Here is an 18,572-nt window from a genome sequence, read left to right as displayed (position 1 = left end):
TATTCTATGATTCTAAGTATAACTGCCCGATTAGAATCAACTTCAGACACAAACACCTTCTGTAACTTTACTGGTTTATGCTCCAGAATTTTAAGCTAAGCTATCTATAAGTATTAAATTTTAGATGCAAGAACAAAAATTGATCTGGCAGAAATGTTGCTAACAATCTATGAGGACTCTGCGTGCTGGATCTATTGATATAGTAGAGAAATATCTGAAGTACAGGTAAGGTAAGTGCTTGAGGATTCAGTATTAGGAGACGAAACTCAAGTTACCAGTTTCAGAACAAAGAGCAAGCAACAAAATGCACTTTACAGAGCTGTTTTAAATATTAAACCATTATAAACTAGTTTATTTATGAAGTAAAGTTGCAGTGTACTTATGAAGTTACATTTTTTAATATTCAATCTTCCTATGAAATAGATTATTTCCTATTATTCCAGAGAAGTGTTAGCATTCCTTTAGAGTTTAGTTAAACAGCATTTTGCAGAAGAGAGGATAGAGGCTTAACGCCAATCTTACTTCCAACTACACATCTAGAAAGGCCTTCAAATACTCAGAAAGCAAAGATTAAGAATTTATCATGACCAGATTTCCTGAATGTTTTAAATAAATTATTTAAGAAGATAACTTTTTGTTTAGAGAGAGTTGTCTAAGGTATTTGAAGTCACTAATTCTTTTGATTCTTTCTTTGTTAAAAGCAAATCTCCCTCCCAGTCACCTAGAGGACTTCCTCTAGGCTGAAGCTGAGTTATCAAGTTCTTTTTCTAGCTCAGATAAATCAGAAGTCCTATCAAATTATTAAGAAGCTTTGTAAATATGTAAAAAACAAATTTTATCGTATTTCCTGAATCCTCCTGAATTAATGCATTTACTGGAGAAAACAAAATAATTAAAAACTAATGCAGAACAGCTAGTTCAATTTCACCCTTCTTTGTGTCAACTCGTCTTCCTTCCTACTGATGTATAAATTTCCAGACCATGGATAAAAATACTGGGTACTGTCAGAACTAGTACTAACCTTTACAAAAGACCTGTTAGAAATACAGCTCTTCTCATACCACACTGACTTGAGAAGCCAATTATACAGCACTAGATTAATCAGCATGCATTTTCTTTCTACCAATGACAGATACATTTCAAAGTTTTAGAGCAATAATTAAAATACCAATTTTAGCTTGCATAAAATGCAATAGTTTCTGAATGGGTCACACTTTGTACCACAGTAAAACCAAATGCAAGCACTAACAGTTACGAGGAAGAGCACCATAAAGAAAAAATACCTTTACTAACCTTGAGGAAACATTTAATTTTATATGAAATTAAAATTAATTCCAGACATTCTTCCTATTTAAACGTCTTGTTTTCCTTTGTCCTCTGCATAGAGTCAGCATCCTATCCTACAGAAAACTAATGCATGTGCTTACATTTAAGACAGTAGTAATTTTTAACTTACTGGGACTACTTATGCATATATATATATATATTTAGGTGTTTTAACAGGTGGAAACCAAGCTATTTGGATTTCAAATGTTATACACTTCTGAGTTGAACAAAAAGGTATGTTTAAAAAAGAACAGAAGAGAAAGGAAGACCTCATTTCATATCGGAATAATAGAGCAGAGAACATCCAGACATCACCTGCACAGCTTTACAGTGTGAGTGCCCTGATTTCTGTTGCTGATCATGTTTCATTACAGTATTCTTCCAGTCTTTCACGGCCAAACACATAACCACCTTGATTTTCAAACAGTGCTTTACCAATTATTACTTGATAGTACTCTACTTGCTTTTAAAAGGAGAAAAATGTGAATATTTCTAAGATACAGATGCGGTATGAATCCGAGCCCACACTACAGAGCTGTAAATCCCACATTTGACTTCACAGTTACTGTAGCTGACCTCAATACTGTATAATGCTTTCCCTTTCAACAAAACTCTAAACACTGGCAATAACAAAATAGCTTGTTTCTCCAGCACTTACCAATAAAGAAACAAACTCCAAAAGCTACAAGCTAAAATCTAGCTCTGAAACTCATGTCATATCTAGAGACTAAACATAATAATACTAACATATATTTGTTTTTTTTTCTTTAATATAAAGTCAATACAGAGTAATTTGAAGTAAAAATTTAAAACTTATTTTCACAATAGGAAACTGGTATTTATGATGATTTAAAATGGTGTTAGCACCCTTTTCTTAAATGTGAGAAGATACAGTACAAGACCTGCAGAGATTAGAGCATCACCAAGTGACAGTGAATCAGTCAAAAATAAGATCAGTGTCTCAAAAACAGTTAGTGCCTTATCCTTCTGCTTTGTCTTTAGTTTTTCTATTTTAAAAATAAAACAAAACAAAAAAATCCATGTATCTTGTAATAGAGGTATTCTGTTTTCCTTTCATCCCTGAACAATATTTGCTGAAGTTGTCTTTAAATGAAATACCAGCTGAAGATCTAAGCTGATTAACTGCTTTTTGAGGTCACTGAGCTAGATGAAAGTAGATCAGTTTCCCAGTGATCACTTCATGTAAACATACCTCAATACTCCATAAAGAATCTGACTGTCCTGCAGCTTCTACTTATTTAAAGTTGTATATTTTTTTCCAAATATAAGATGCTTCAGCTATCAAATTAACAGACTTGTTAAATAGTCTAGCTGTAACACTTAACTGATCGTTACTCACTGATAAACTCTTGCACTTTAAACTATTCAAATGGAGATGATCTGTACTACAGAAGTTATATAATATCTAAGTTCCAGGCTCCAAGAATAAATGCAAGTCAGTAAGTACTGAATACCAATGATTATTATCTAAAATCATTTCCTTCCTAGACCTTAGAATAGGAGGGAAGAGGTAAGACATACGAGTTATGGTTTTCATTGTACATAGGAGTCATTTTAGTCTTTTTCAAGACAATAAAGATGTGGAAGGAGTGCAAACTTTCTCATAGCACCAACTTGTTTCTTCACAGTATAGCTCAATGCCAAGCAGATATGCTACCTAAGGCAGTGCTACTGCTTCCAGCACAGGTTAATTTGCTAGAGCCTCTGTATCATGCTATATTTTGCACTGCAAATGTCTCAAATGTCTTAGAATGGACAGGGGGAGAAAATAATCTCAAAGGCCTTGGAAAACAAGGGAAGGAGAAATAAATTATTTATTTCCCATTCCCAGACAGAAAAATGTATGGACACCATTTCTGTGCTCAGAATAATAGAGTTTGCTTCAGAGAACCTCCTGTAGCAATTTTCCAGTAGCTGAACCATCAGTAAATGGAATGTAACTATTTAAAACTAGGAGAAGATCACAGACCAAATAATCTAAAAGGTGGAGAAAACTATACATTACTCTTTGTTTAACTTAGATCATCACATCTGTATTTTATATAGAATTTGGAGATGTTAAACACACCGACGTGTTTAAAATAACTGTTGGGTTTTTGTTAACACATTGTACCAAGTATCTTTTGTAATTAGCTGAAAAAAATATGGATATCAATAGCTCAGTAAACTTATTGGGCTTTGTAAAGCTATTGATGACCAGATGAGCGTATACACTCTCTGCCAATAAAAGCTCTCACTGCTTTGATACCTTTTTAAAAAATGTGTTTGACGATTTAACTTTTCAAAGTCAAACTGGTCTTCACATATAAATCTACCATCCCAATAGTTTATACTGTATCTGGCTCCTGTACAAGATATGAGGAGAGCGACAATTTGACCTTCCTCTGGTGAGTGGCTGTAGAATGAGATGAATTTGATATAGACCAGGTAGGTCTCGATTTACAACTGCTTCAGCTGACAGTGAACACTACTTGCAAAACACTGACTCCTCTAAAAAAAGAGGACATTGACCTTTTTGAAGTTGCCTTTTATTGCCAGAGTTTGCATAAGAATAACATAAGATATTTTCATTCATAAAGTCCAAGGGCATTTCATGATTTACACCACGAAAAAAAATCTGTAAGTCTCATTATTAGATAGGCATGATAGCTGAAAAGTCCTCAGATTCAAATCTCAGTATGACCCTAGTACAGAGAATAAAGACAGATTGATAGAAATTATCTATGACTCATTGAAAACAGAAAGGTAAAGCAATTTAATAACTGGAGCACCATTACTTCTTCTGTAAAATAGAGAAAATACAACACAAATCCCCCTTCATTCATGTAAGTCTAGCTGGTTAGGTACTAGGTAATTTAAAAGATCTGAATAACTTCCAGATAGTAAAACATGATATATCACAAAGAAAAGTTTTAATTACTAAATGACAAACATGCTAAGAACAGTTTGCAAGACTGGGAGTGTTACTTAAAACTTAAATAAATTGAAATTGCTTTATTATACCAACACAGAGCAAGCAATTCCACCAGAAGTAAAAAGTATTTTTTTCCTGGAGATCAGTCATTCTATACAACACCTGTATCAGACATGAAACCCTTTTCTGGGAAGGCAATCTGAAAAATTCCAAAACACAAAAGTTAGGCCCATTTCTCATGTTCACATACCTAAATGGAAGATATTGTGGATTAGATCCAGACAAAAGTGTTCTGTAAACTTCTTCTGGTGTTTTCTTCAAGTATATTACCTAAAGTGGGTGGGGGGAGAGGAAAAAAATTAAGCTCTGAGCCTGAAGTCATTAACCACACGTACACTTCCCCTGGCCCACTAAACTCTTAAGAACGTATACTGTACTCCTTTATGACCAACTCCTATGCCATTTATAGGTCAGAAGAGACATACCTACACAAAGTAAAACATTCAGAAGTCAACAGAAACTGGTATTTCTGTTTTGTGTCATTTCCCCCTTAAAAAAAAACAACAAAACAACACACCACATATTGCTGCAATTGAGCCACTTTAAGACAGACTCAATGTCATACTAAGACGACAAACAGGTATCTATGTAGGAGTTCTCTGTCCAGCTTCAGATGAGTCAAAACATTATCATAGCAGCTGACAAAGGAAATATTTCTCCACCACAGCTCAACAGAAGATTTTCCAACACAAATAATTTTTGATTCCTAATTGTTGATATCAAACTACTAATTAAGAAAAATATCCAATTCAACAAGTTGAACCTGTTACTATGAGACCAACATACGTTAATGTAATATCCTATGCCAAGGCTCATTCTGCTATCACAGAACACTAACAGCTCAGCTTGCTTACTTAAGAAACTAGAATACAACCACATCCTGTTGCATTTCAACTATTATTTGTAAAGTAAAACTGGTCCTAAAATAAATTTAACTTGGAATACATATTAAGTAAGTGCACTATTTACAAAAAAAAAAAAAAAAAAAAGACTTCATCCATTGTGGAGCGGCATATTTCATGTGCACAAACATGTTTTGTAAACGAAGCAACACAATTTTCCTAGCCATTTCCCCTCAACTCACCTTACATCTAGCACCTACATGGCTACTTTTTAGCTCCATATATAGTAAAATGTTGAATATAATTATTTTCCTAACCAAGACATAGGCTAGTTCTTGATCTAAAAGATTTATTAACTTTTGACCTTGAACACACTAGAATATAGGTAAGTGGTGGTCACTCCCAGAATATTTGCAGTTTGCTTTATGTCTAGAGTAATATTTCAAGTTAATGTGATTCTTAGTATTCTGTAAGATGTCAACATGGCAGGTAGATATTCTCACATTTCTTCCTCAAGCATGGACAAGGCAGACAGAAAAGATAAGCATAAAACAAACAAAAAAAAGATTAACTCAAGTAAAACTCTGAAAAACTCTTTGCCATGACACAATGAAAAGAGGGTCCAGAATCATCTGTTTTCAACTACCACCTATTTCACTGCTTTGAACAACTGGTCTAATTTTGGATCAAAACCCTCTACACAAACTGATTTGCCTTCAAATGATCAATTTCCTAACACGGAGCTGTATTTCAGTCTCAGCCTCCAATGTTGCTGCTCCACTCATCATGGTCACACTGACAGCACAGATCAGTTTAATCAGCACCCAAAAAGAACAAACCCCACTTATTTTCAAATGTTAAATCTCAATACTGCAGCAGTGTCAATATCATTGCTTCATTTTGCAAGTGCCCAAATTACATGTTTCTCAAAGTTATTGTCTCTGTATTTGCTCAAACTTACATATTCCCTGCTACTGAACCTCTGAAAGCAAAGGTTTCCTGAAACCTTCCACCGTCAAAACAGACCACGATTTCCATATGAAAATCAATTTATTCTGTCTTATCAGAACAATTGTTTATAACTCAATTATTGCATTCTTTGTTGTTAGGGTCAAACCAGCAATTATTAATATTGAAACAGATTCAGAGATTTATTTAGTGGATATATGCATTTACTTAATTTAAAAAGTGGAGAGGCCCATTTCTTTTTATTTTTTAAGCTGTAACAGTCTGTCTACAGCACTGATTGCTAACTAATGGCACCAACCTTATGCTTTCAACCCCTGTGGCACAGCAATGCTATTTTGTTTTCACACTCATTTGTAAAAGATTATTTTAGTATGTGAAAGAAATCTCCTTTCTATTTCCTTTCTAGTCCCTCTCACCACACAGGTTTTGCATTTAAGAACAATGCATCCTGTGCAATAGATTTTTGTGGGGGGTGTATTTCAGAGAAAAATACTGACTCTATTCATGTCAATTAATATCAGTAATCACATCAATTAGTTTACTTTTAAAGCCTAAATTCCTGCTTGTAGTCAAAAGATCCTTAGAGTGTAGTTAAGAGGACTTCAGGGAAAGCTGAGTTTCCACCTCACACAGTAGAAAGTCAGAAATCTGAAGCAGGGCCAAATGTTTTCCCAGTGCTGCAGTTTTTATTTCACAGAAGTTATGGTACTTCAAAGCTGTCTCTGCTCAAAGACACATATATGTGACATTTTGAACTAAACACTGTTAGTGCTAAACACTTCTCTGTCCACAAAGCTCATAAAAGCTCATAATAAAGACATCAGGACGGAAAGATGAAAAAAATATTAAGAACACAAAAGGAAGGGGAGAGGGAAAGAAACACTGAAGAGAGCTGCTGAAAAAACAAAAGTATCACAGATGTCAAAGAATAATGCAATGACTGAAGGAATAATGATAATGAAATGGAGAAGGAAACACTAGAGTGCATATCTTTAGTACTTAAAAAGTAGTGCTATCCATTAAGAAAAACCCAAGAGACCATTTTCTGACTCATCTTTATCAATGAAAACTCAGCAACTGACACTTAGCTTCATTTTTTAAACTATTATGATGAATTTCTGGAGTGCTTTCATCCTGCAACATATACAAGTAAAAAAAACCAACAACATAAAGACCCTGTAGTGAATAGTTCATATAAATTGAACATGTATCTAAGAAATAATGTGAGTAAAAGCCTTTAAAAAGAAGTCACATTCCAGACAGTAATTATTCTCTTACAAGAGTTGTTTTACATGGAATAAGGTTGTTCTCCCTTTCCCCACCATCACTATTACAACACGTGGCACTGCTACCTGTAAAAAACAGATTCTGCAAATTTTGAAAATTTTCTATTTTTTTTTTCTCTGACATTTCCATTCTTATGTTCTCAACTTCCTGAATAATAACATGGTTGAAAGATAAAGCTCTTCACAGGTGGGACCCAGTCATTTGATGTGATAAAACTACAAACCTAAGAACTCAACAGCTTTTCTCCCTTATTGGCATTACAGAAGTCTAATAAAAGCTATTACTAGGAAAATACACACTTACAGTAATTGTGAGAAAGAAACATGACCAGCTCATCTGCTATTTACAAGGAAAAGGAAAAAGAGCTCACTGGCTCTCTTTTCAGAGTTTGTCACAGTATGAACACATTATGTTTCACTAGGACTGCTCAAAAGTCAGATTTTGGTTGACAAATCAAGAGATTACCCATACTTGCCTGCTTAAGGGTAGAATTCAAGCTCTAATTTTACCAGGAGGGACAAGTGTCATACATATATGTTCTCTCTTTCCGCTGCCCCATTTCTCTAGAAGTACAAGAGCAGTCACCAGTACAAACAGACTAGTATCCCTCCTGCTCTTCTCCCCAGGGAATTCAAACCTTATTAGACAGCAGAGTACACAACCAGGTAGAGGTGCCCTGGTTTACAACCAGAGAAGAAACATAACAAATACCTTGAGAATATGGAAAGCGAGACTCAGCCCCCAATTCATCCATGTTATCAGACAGGAGAAAATGCACTCTCCTTCACAATTTCTCTGAGAATTAATTCTCTGATGACAAGTGGGGAGTTCATACAATCACTTCAGTGCAATTTAGTTAAACCTACTCCCTCTCACCTCTCTTCCCCCTAGAAAGTGCTAGGGACAAATCGCATCAAATCACGCTACTTTAGTTTTGGTATGCATTAAAGTACTTTTAATACTATTGTATCCATGAAAGTACTTTTAATACTATTTAAAAACATTTTTAAAAGACTTTTTTTGAAGTTAACTATTGTGGAAGACTACATAAAAAACTAACAAGTAAAATAAGTCTCCAGACAAATGAAGGGAAAAGCAAGGCAATACTAGCTTCAAGATATTCTCTGTGGCACCTGGTAAGACTTTGCAAAACCTAGTAGCACCCTGTTTCTGACATCACTGAACCGTATGTGTTGCAGCCTTGGCCATTTAAGGAGAAACTCTGAACTTCTTTGTAAGATCAAAGAAGTCTGCGTGTTGTTCTATTCTTGTAACACTTTAAATATTTTTTTCTTCTTAATCTGAATTTTATACCAGAAGTAATTTTTGCAAAATTCTTAAAAGCAAGGATAATAATTTAGCAACTGGACTTGATTAGCCCAAATGTATTGAAAGTCCATTGTAAAGCTGAAATTTAGAAAACACATCTTTGTGAGACGCAATTTACAAAGAGGTAAACTATTGCCAATAAAGTTTTAAGACTTAACTTTTGCTTAAACTTATGACTCATTAAAATATTGTAATAGCTACAGGATGTTTCAGTTCAACATGTCTAAGAAGCTGTTTAATGGAACACTAATTTACATAATCACCACTGGAAACCCATTCCTAGAACCTGATCCACTGTGTTCCACGTTTCATTTTACACTTAATTCTTAAACACCAGGACAAATAAAACAAGCCTTCTCAATTAACTTTCACACATTGGTAGAGTTCATAGTTATAAGACTTTCTTGTCTCAAAAAGCTTGTGTAATCAAAGACAAGACATAAAATCTAGAAGATCTTAAATCAAAGAGACATTTCTGTCACAATTTGGATATTCAAATTGTAGTAAGATCAAATTGGCAAACAGTTCTTTTACTGAAGAAAATGATTAGTTTCCTTCAGGTCAGGAACTGCCCCTATCATGTAACCCAGGAGTGTACATCTACTGCATCTGACTGAAAATGCCATTTACAGGTAAAACCCTCCAAAAAAAGCAAGTATTCTTCCTTGAGTGTGAAATGAATATGCCTGGATTATAAAAGCTAAGCTTCTGCAGTTATAAAACAAAAATCAGAATATTAAGTAGGTCATTAAAAATGTTTTTAGAATAAATAAATATTATTTTAATAAATTTATTTGCATTAGTATCAATCAGAAGGTGAATGAACTCTGATAACACTTGCAAGTTTAGGAATATGCATCTATAGAAATCATTCTGGGATGACATAAGCATGTAACACTGGATACCTTTGTGCAAACTGTCTTCCCATGTTATACTAAAATGAGATGAATTGAAAAGTGACTAAGGTGTTTTCAACAAGAGAACAAATACTTATTTGAACTGGTAACATTGTATTAGTAAAGAATTATTCTTGGTACACAATATCTTCAATAATCAGGAGATACTTAAAACATTTTCTAGTCTGACAGGCGAGTAACAGTATCAAATGCAGATGTGGGTCACTTGCATATGCTAGCAATTAAGAGCTATAAGCAGCTTAAAACAGGCTAGGCAAGGGTTAAATATCCATCCAGTTGTGGCACATTGTACACATAAACTACCAACTTGTGATGTGCCACCTGATATCCATTACGGAGTACCCACACAGTCACATCATGGTACACATACTACGTGCTCCCCCTCTTGACTATCTTTAGAGGCATTTTTGCTGCTCTCCCCTCAGTGTGTGTCCTTATCCCTAGCTTTAGCTGCTGAGCAGCTCCTTCAAATAAGGACTACCAAATATACCAGACTGTTCCCATGTTTAAGTCTTAAATATTGTAAACGTGGCATAGTCTTACTCAGCTGAGCAGTCCTCTGCTTGGAATTCTGTCTTGCACCTTACATATCTCCTTACCTTTCTGTTCTGACAACGTGGCTTTGCAGGAAATTCTCTTTGTGGACAGTAGTGCTTTCTCCTTGGGTCTAGCTAATACCGTCATGTAACAAGGACTGGACAAAGGGGAATAAAAAGAGTCTCATCCTCTTCAAAATGCCAGTGTCCTATGCTCTCCAAGGCTTCTAAGATGTATCAGAAGGTGAAGGCAGGATCACACAAGGGCAATCCAGTGAAGGAAATTTGATGCTGTAATCTACATACGTGCTAGATAAGTGTTCTCTAGCTATAGGCTTATGTAGATGAGCTTTAAACCATAAAGTGAATCTTTCTAAATACAGAACTGGAGATACGATGCAAACAGAAAACAAAAAGCAGTCCAAATGGAACAAGTGAAGCTTCTTTACAAACTATAACGTGGAAATCACTGCTGAAGATGCTACAATTCAGACAGATTTTGGATGTGAAGGACAGTAAAGCTTATAAAGATACACTATCAAATTTGGACACTCCTGAAACAGCATATAAAACACAGATTTGGAAATTAATTCCAATATTATTAAATATAACCTTAAAAAGGTTAATGTAAAAACATTAACAAACTTAGAACATTTTAACTCATTTGTTATTACTATTCCTTTCTCAGAGTTGTTCCACCAGGTCTACTCCCAAGAGTTAAAAATCTAACCCAAAGATTTTTAAAATTTGAACTTATCTCCAATTTTTTTTCCATCTTTAAATTTAAATAGATCTTTCTCAAGAGCATGTACACACTATCCTCATACTTGCAGTAAAATATTTTGTTTAATTACAAGAATCTGCTACCTAAATTCTTTCAATACTATAATCTGCACTTACTGAGCTTTGCCTTCAGCATGACCTCAGTTCTGAAATCAATATACCACCTTTCATTCAGCATAAAGCCTGACTTAACAGAGACTTCCAGAAGTCAGCCGACCACGTGGACATCACCTCAGCACCAGCAGTTCGTTAGTTTCAATACTACATCAGCATAAAACATGCTACTGCAAAGACTCTGACTTTTCCACAAGTGTGCTCCAATTCCAGAGAGTAGAGGAGGAAGGTGAAATTGAAGTTTGAGCTACACTGCTATGAAGACACACAAACAGCTGTGCAAGTGTCAGCTTAGGAGTATGAAAAGTTACGAGCTATCATAAAAAATTTGACTTGTGTAAGTAAGATGGCCCTGTGTATTGTCTGTTATCTGCAATATCAGAAGGCTGAAATACCTAAATTTTCCCCTTATTCTGGGTAGGCTATGAAAATTAACTGAGAAAAGAAATCCATCCAATAATCACTACGCCTCTGGTCTACTAACTTTAAGAAAGGCTGTGAGAAAAAGCTTTCTCCTCCCCAGCATGAATCTCACTACTGCCATGAGCAGCAATTGATCCTAAGACAGTCAAGTTTAGGGGTAAGTTTGTGGTTTGTATTTTTAACATTCAGGAAAATGGTATCCAATGGTAAACATGCACGTGACCTGCCAAAGCCACTGCCTGTCTAGTAAAGTAAATGGACTGATGTGCCAAAGACAGGGCTTCCCTAAAACTCATACAGCAATACTTCCAGAGACAGCTTAGAGAAGAATCAAATGACAATCTGTTTAACTCCCTAAAGGAGCATCCCTTGAGATGCTATTTTACACATAGCACGTACCTCTTAAGGAAGGTTAGAGGTATCCATGTGATAAATAATACTTACAGCATATGCACCTATTAAAAATGCTGCATTTGCTCGTTTCCGCTGGTCAAAACTGGTATAGTACACTATCTTCTTTCTTGATAGACTGAAATACTGTTAGAAAAAAAAAAAAAAAGGCAGCATATTTACTGAGAGAAGAATGCACTTTAAAAATACTTTTAAAATTCACTTCCAAAACTGAAAAATAAGTCAGAAAAAATTCTTATAGACAGATTCTAAAATTAAAGGAGAAAAATTACTGATACTGTGAACAATCTTCTTAAATTATAGATAAGAGTGCAGGGAAACAGCCACTGTATCAGGGCAGATCTCAGATTGTTGTACAAAAATATCCTATAAAATGCAGTTGAACCAAAATGTTCAACATAAGATACTGCATTTTTTTTCCGTTTAAATATTTGAATAGCTTATGCACGGTGATTAAAGACGTTGAAATTTTCAGACTAAAACACCCTCATATATGTTAAATCTCTTTAGCACATAATTCTGTAAAAAAGAGAAAAACCAAAGCAATCAGTCTTACAGGCATTTTGTAAGTTAAACACCACTCTTCCATCTATGCTACCCAAAACCAGGGTGATAGATGTTTTTAGAAAGCTTCAACAGTAGGGATTTATTAAAAAAAAAAAAAAAAAAAAGATAAATGATTGCACAAGTGAAAAGCCTGAAAAAAAGGCTAGGCAAAGACAAAACCAGTAACACTTGCAATTCTTCTTTCTTTTGGAAGAAAAGAAGCCTCTGTCAGAATCCTGTGGACAAAACTCCTATTGAAAACAAGACCACAAGCACCACAAAAGAACAATAATGACAAACTGCAGCAAAACTACTTAAAGCCAGAGAGAGAAAATTGTCACTTAAAAATGGCAAGCTGGACAGTTTGTTGCATTATTTTTTTAGCTTCATGAACTGCTACACTTTCATTATATTCTGCAACACTATCACTCATGTTTTTCGTGACACATTTCTACAGCACTACTACAGCTTTGAGAAGTCATCATCAGACATACTGGATTCTGCTTCTAAATATTGGAAGCGTACTTCTATTTCTAGAAGTTGCACATTTTATAAACTGCCTTTATACCAGTACTGCTGTTACCCAACTTCAGCTTTTTAAGTCCAATTTGACAATTTTGATTTACTAATGGCACTAACGACACTAGAGAGTGGGAGATAAGGTAACTGCTGCAGAATTGTGTTTTATATATTTATGTAGTGCCAACTGTATTTCACTTCTGGAAATCTGTAAATGTCAACTCCGATTGTGTTGCAAATTTTAGGATAGCTTTAACCACAGAATCAAATTTTGCTAAAAAAAAAAAAACAAAACCAAACAGCTGATAAACTGAGGAGAAAACCGATGTCTGTACCGCAGCAAGCTTCTTACTGCCACCCGCCACAGATACAGCACCTGTAACAGCAGTTCTAACTGTACACTCCAGTCTGGTCTTGTTACCCACAACTTCCATCGGTGGAAGGAGTGAAAGTTAATGCACCTGAGTATACTTAAACAGGACTCTAATTCCAGAGATAGCTGGTTGATTGGAAGATCCTGTCTTGAGACCAACAGCAACATCTCCCTCAGTGTATATGCAAACATACAAAGCACAAGTAGTTATTTAATTAGTGAAGCATTCAATTATTATTAAAACTTGACAAAATTAACCCCAGTATTTTAAGATCTCTCCTTTCTTCCCCCTCCTCAATTTTTTAATTTTAGTGTTCTCTAACTACAATTCCACCCATGATGTGTAGGTGGGATAAGATTACAGTAGTTATGCAACAGTGACAGAACCTCAATTATAACTCGTTGACTACTACTTATTTTAAAGTGAAGTTCTTTGCAATAGTTTACAGTTCACCTGAAATACTATTTTAAACTGCAAAAAGCATATTCTGCTAGTTATCCAAAAGTTCTATGTAATAAGACCCTATTTCTTGTTTTATTTTACAGAATGGACTTTTTAAATCATGTGAGTACATCAAGTAATTCAAATTTTGAAACACTTTCATACCTGAAGTAGCCAAAAAGTGACAGCTCACCTTAAAAGTTCACAGAAAATTTAAATGAAAGCAATATATGCTTTTAATTGCTTCATTTTAAAAATCTAATGGTTTAATCCTTATGACCCATATTGCTATATGAAATATTTAAGTGTTTTTGAATCCTGACTAAAGCTTTAACACAAAATTGAAAATCGACATTAACTGCTTATTAGCATAGCAACCAGAGGAAAACTGCATCGGGATTTGACTTTTCAGCAGCCTATAAAACAAACTATTGTTTTTATTAGCAAACAAGTTACAGAAAAATCAAGTTTTACAGTAAGTGTTTGCTGGAGTGTCAATGCAATGCCTCTATTAACATTGACACACAAATTCTCAACTCAGTAGACTTTTAATTTCAATACTAATCTATATGATCTCATTTTCTAAAAACTGATTTTCTAACCATGTTTAATAAGTTAAGTCTATTCATTTGTCTAGACTCAGTTACTAAAGTGTCAAAGACAGTTATTTAAGGTGACTGTTTTTACAGCTCCAGAGCTCCACCTGAACAGATTAGGGCTTTAGTTCCCTTAGATACTGTGCAACTCAGAAGAATCAAAAAATGTTACAACAAGGAATTTTTCAATATAAGTTCTTTACAGAATAGCTATAATTAGAGATAATATAATAACATAGTTGCAAATAATCTTGTATCATTTATCTCAGTTACAGTCCCCCTCTGATTACCCTTGCTTCTGATTTTGAGATTCTGTAAGGCTATACACACATAAAACACAGCAGGTTTTTTTAAAAAAGTTTTTATGAAAACAGACTTATTCAAATACAAGAAAAACCAAACTTGTTTTGTAAATGAATCACAGTTACATATTCAAGCATTTTTTTTTCCCTAAACAGAATTCAAAGAACAAGTAGGAAGATAGCACAGCCAAGCATTTTTTCTTGCTGTTGACTTGGCTAGTCAAGATCATCTCCATAGCAATCAGCAATCAAAATATTACAAACATAACAAGGTCAGAAAGGTTTTCCTGTAAAGCAGAAACAGGACTTCAGCTCCAACTTTCTCAGCAAAAGGATATCTGAACAAATTCTTCAGCTCTTCAGAACTATTTATTGTTTTTAAAGTCAGCCAGCATAAAATACATCAGTTTACTTTAAAATGTTGGTCTGCCATTAGCACATTTCAAACTGGCACCCTTCTCCTTTCTCACCTGTCCTCCAAGAAAGGTGAGGGGAAAGCAGAAAACCGTCTCCACGTCTAATCCATCTCCCAAACCAGAAATAGATACACATGAAAGACTTGGAGGGGAAGTTTGCGAGGTTTGTCTTAACGAGATCTTAGAATCACAGACGGTTTGGGTTGGAAGGGACCTTTAAAGGTCATCTAGCCCAACCCCCCTGCAAGGAGCAGGGACATCCTCAACTAGATCAGGTTGCTCAGAGCCTCATCCAACCTGGCCTTGAAAATCTCCAGGGATGATCGACCACCTCTCTGGGCAACCTGTTCCAGTGTTTCGTCATCCTCATCATAAAAAAAACCCAAACAAACAAACAATCTTTTCTCCCCATGTCTAGTCTAAAACTACCTTTTAGTTTAAAAGCATTACTCCTTGTCCTACCACTACAGGCCCTGTTAATATAAATCTTATACTCTCATTTCCCCTTTTCCTAGTCATAGAAGTTTTAAACCTAATAAAAGTCTAAGTCTTAAATTCCTTTTGAGACACCATATCCACACAAAAACTATCACGTTTTATGAATAATTTATTTTGTGCCATGCTTCTCTTAAAGACTCTTCTGATAAGGAAACTATATGAAGTGCATAATAAACTGGTATGATTTGCATACTCCAAATCATGACAGGAGGCATCTGGGCTTAATCACTGTATGCCTCAGGGTCCCAAAAGTGTTGCAGTATGGCAAGAGCAGCCATCCAGCAGCAGAGGTTGGATTTTCAGAAAATTATACTCTGCAGTGCCTTTTACTTCTTATGATCAGCCAATTCTTCCTGTTGGTCATTGGGCACAGTTACCCCGAATGCAAGGGTATGCAAGCAGCAGGTTGTCCAACAGGACTTTCTCCATGTCTTCAGTCCAACATACACTTCCCGTCTCTGAAACGCTGATCACAGGCTGCCCACACGTCCTCCCGGTGCCACGTGAGAATTACCATATTCCTGCTGCTGCAGTTGCTCTTTGCATCAATGCCTTGCTGTCAGGTAAGTCACAGGTCATTAACTTCTGTCTTACACTTGTTCAGGCCTCAGGAATCCTCTCAGGGACACTTGTGAAGGACAGACATGAGAAGGTGAGGGGTAGAAGGGCAAAAACTGTGAATCTCTGATTCTCAACTAGTGAAGTTGAGCAGTAGTCTTTCGCAGCTAGGCCTATAGTACAGATCAGATGCATGTTTCAGCCCTGGGATTTGGTCTTAACAAGCCCACTTACCCACTGCAGATAGTATCTAAACCAGGACAGAATTTGGCATATATTTTAACTATTAAAAGAGCAAAGCTTACAACAGCAGGTGCTGGCCTACCTCAGGGGTAGTGCCAATCAGCCAAACTGGAATCTATTCATGTACAAGTTTCTATACCACTCAGATGGTATTGCAAGCTTTAGCTGTTTGATTTCAGGTATTACTTTCAAGTGGTTGCACTATCAGGTTACCCTTCTCCATTATGCACTAGTAGTTTAAATTAACCAATTTGGAATTAGCCTCTGGTAAGGTAGCAGCAACAAATACTACCTCCTCCTAACTGACACTACAGCTGATCTGCATGAGAGTTCTCTATCCTGTTCCTGACCATCTGTACTCTTCACCCTACCACTATGAGTGTGTTTGCTTCTTTCAAAAAAATATAAGAATTACATTAAAATGACACCACAGATTGCCAAATCAACTTTGCAAATGATTGATAGTTACTAATTTAGTTTCAATTTAGCTCCCTTGTGTATTTTTTCCATTATAATATACAATTTTTGTATCATCACGATTACAAGCCATTTATCACAAGCAGCTTGTCTCACTCAGTACTGATGATAATCCTATAACAAGACTAAAGACTGTAGAGGCACTTCTGGTTTATATTGAATCATAACCACCCCCCGCTTCCATCCCCCCAAGTCCTGAGGTATTTATTAGTTGTGTTCTTATTTTCTGGGTGAAACTCTTGGTATGTAGGGTCCAGTTTGAATGTGTTTTAGTTCAACTACAAAAATACTAACAGTGATACACAAGACCGTATTCAGGCCTCAAATTAATCACAGTCCCAATATGAATCTGGAAAAAACAGAACTAATGTCTTTAGTTCTCAAAGCCCAGTGAAATTTAGAAAGGTAGGTTTATTATTTGTTCTTCTCCAGAGCAACGACTTCACAGAGCAGACTTGACAGTCTTTAATAACTCAAATATAAGGTCACAAACAGCAGAATTAAGGCCAAAAAAACCCCAGATTCCTAGTGAGTAAGCATCATTGGTAGTGTGCTCAAATGGGACAGTGGCACTGGAAAACAGAGTGATAAGATAATGTATTTATAAGCTCTAATTAGTGTTAACATAGAAATGGCAAATCCAATGTTTTCCCAATATGAACATAGGCATTCAAAATTAGAAATACTAGAGTTTAATTTTATTTATAACTAAGCTTCTGTATTAAGCAGCAGTTTAAATTTTCACTAGAAGCACTATTTTGTAGAAAGGTTATAGCAACTCTACAAATCCCTCAATCTGCAGAACCTCCTCTTAAGAGTAACTAAGTCAGTATGCTCCTGGAAGCAGCAGATAGTGTGAACTCGCATAAGGGGGCCTACAAGAAAGATGGGGAGAGACTGTTCAGTAGGGCCTGTTGCAATAGGACAAGGAATAATGGTTTTAAAATAGCAGGGGGTAGATTTAGATTAGATATTAGGAAAAAATTTTTTACAATGCGAGTTATAGAACACTGGAACAGGTTGCCCAGAAAGGTGATGGAAGCCCCATCCCTGGAAACGTTCAAGGCCAGGCTGGATGAGGCTCTGAGCAACCTGATCTAGTTGGGGATGTCCCTGCTCCTTGCAGGGGAGTTGGACTAGATGACCTTCGAAGGTCCCTTCCAACCCTAACCATTCTAAGATTCATTTGTGCAGCAAACATTAGTCCGAAAACATGGCATTTTTATACAGAAATCCTCTTAACAGTGGCCAATGTTATCACATCTGTTGTCCCATTTTCCCTTCTGTCAGTAACAGGTCTAATATTTTACATTATTAAGATTTCAAATCTGTAATATTTAGCGAAGGTTCTCCTTGATATTTGCACACAAGTTATATTAATTAGTACTTTGGAATTAAAACATCTTTTTCATTTGTGCAGTTGATACCTTTTCTATACATGCTGCAAACTGCTTTTTCACAGGCATTTGGAGACCAGGTTAAATCTACAGCTATGTGCTCAGTGCACTGAGTCTGGGTGGAAGGGAGTTCAGTTTCCTCCACAGCAGCTTGCATGGTCTGTGTTTTAGATTTGTGACTAAAACTGCGTTGGTAACACAATAACATGTCAATGTTTTAGCTATTGCCAAACAGTGCCTGTACAACATCATGGCCTTCTGTTTCTCACTCTG

The 18,572-nt window shown here is 35.7% G+C and overlaps 1 protein-coding gene across 2 annotated transcripts in view; it reads right to left on the bottom strand.

Annotated features, from left to right (window-relative positions):
• Positions 1-18,572, bottom strand: part of CDC14A (cell division cycle 14A) — a 64,173-nt gene that overhangs the window by 32,249 nt on the left and 13,352 nt on the right. The window contains exons 1-3 of one of the 2 annotated variants that reach the window (XM_086753385.1): positions 12,489-12,516; positions 11,966-12,058; positions 4,512-4,591 (exon numbers count right to left, since the gene is read on the bottom strand). In XM_086753385.1, the coding sequence (XP_086609511.1) occupies positions 4,512-4,591; positions 11,966-12,058; positions 12,489-12,494 (179 nt within the window). In that variant the 5' untranslated portion in view covers positions 12,495-12,516. Of the gene's footprint in view, positions 1-4,511; positions 4,592-11,965; positions 12,059-12,488; positions 12,517-18,572 lie in introns of those variants that run through there. The other variant, XM_086753384.1, reaches the window with a different exon arrangement.

Source organism: Chlamydotis macqueenii, chromosome 8 (assembly GCF_036417535.1).
Source record: "Chlamydotis macqueenii isolate bChlMac1 chromosome 8, bChlMac1.mat, whole genome shotgun sequence".
Classification (NCBI taxonomy): domain Eukaryota; kingdom Metazoa; phylum Chordata; class Aves; order Otidiformes; family Otididae; genus Chlamydotis; species Chlamydotis macqueenii.
This window is presented reverse-complemented; position numbering and strand designations above follow the sequence as displayed.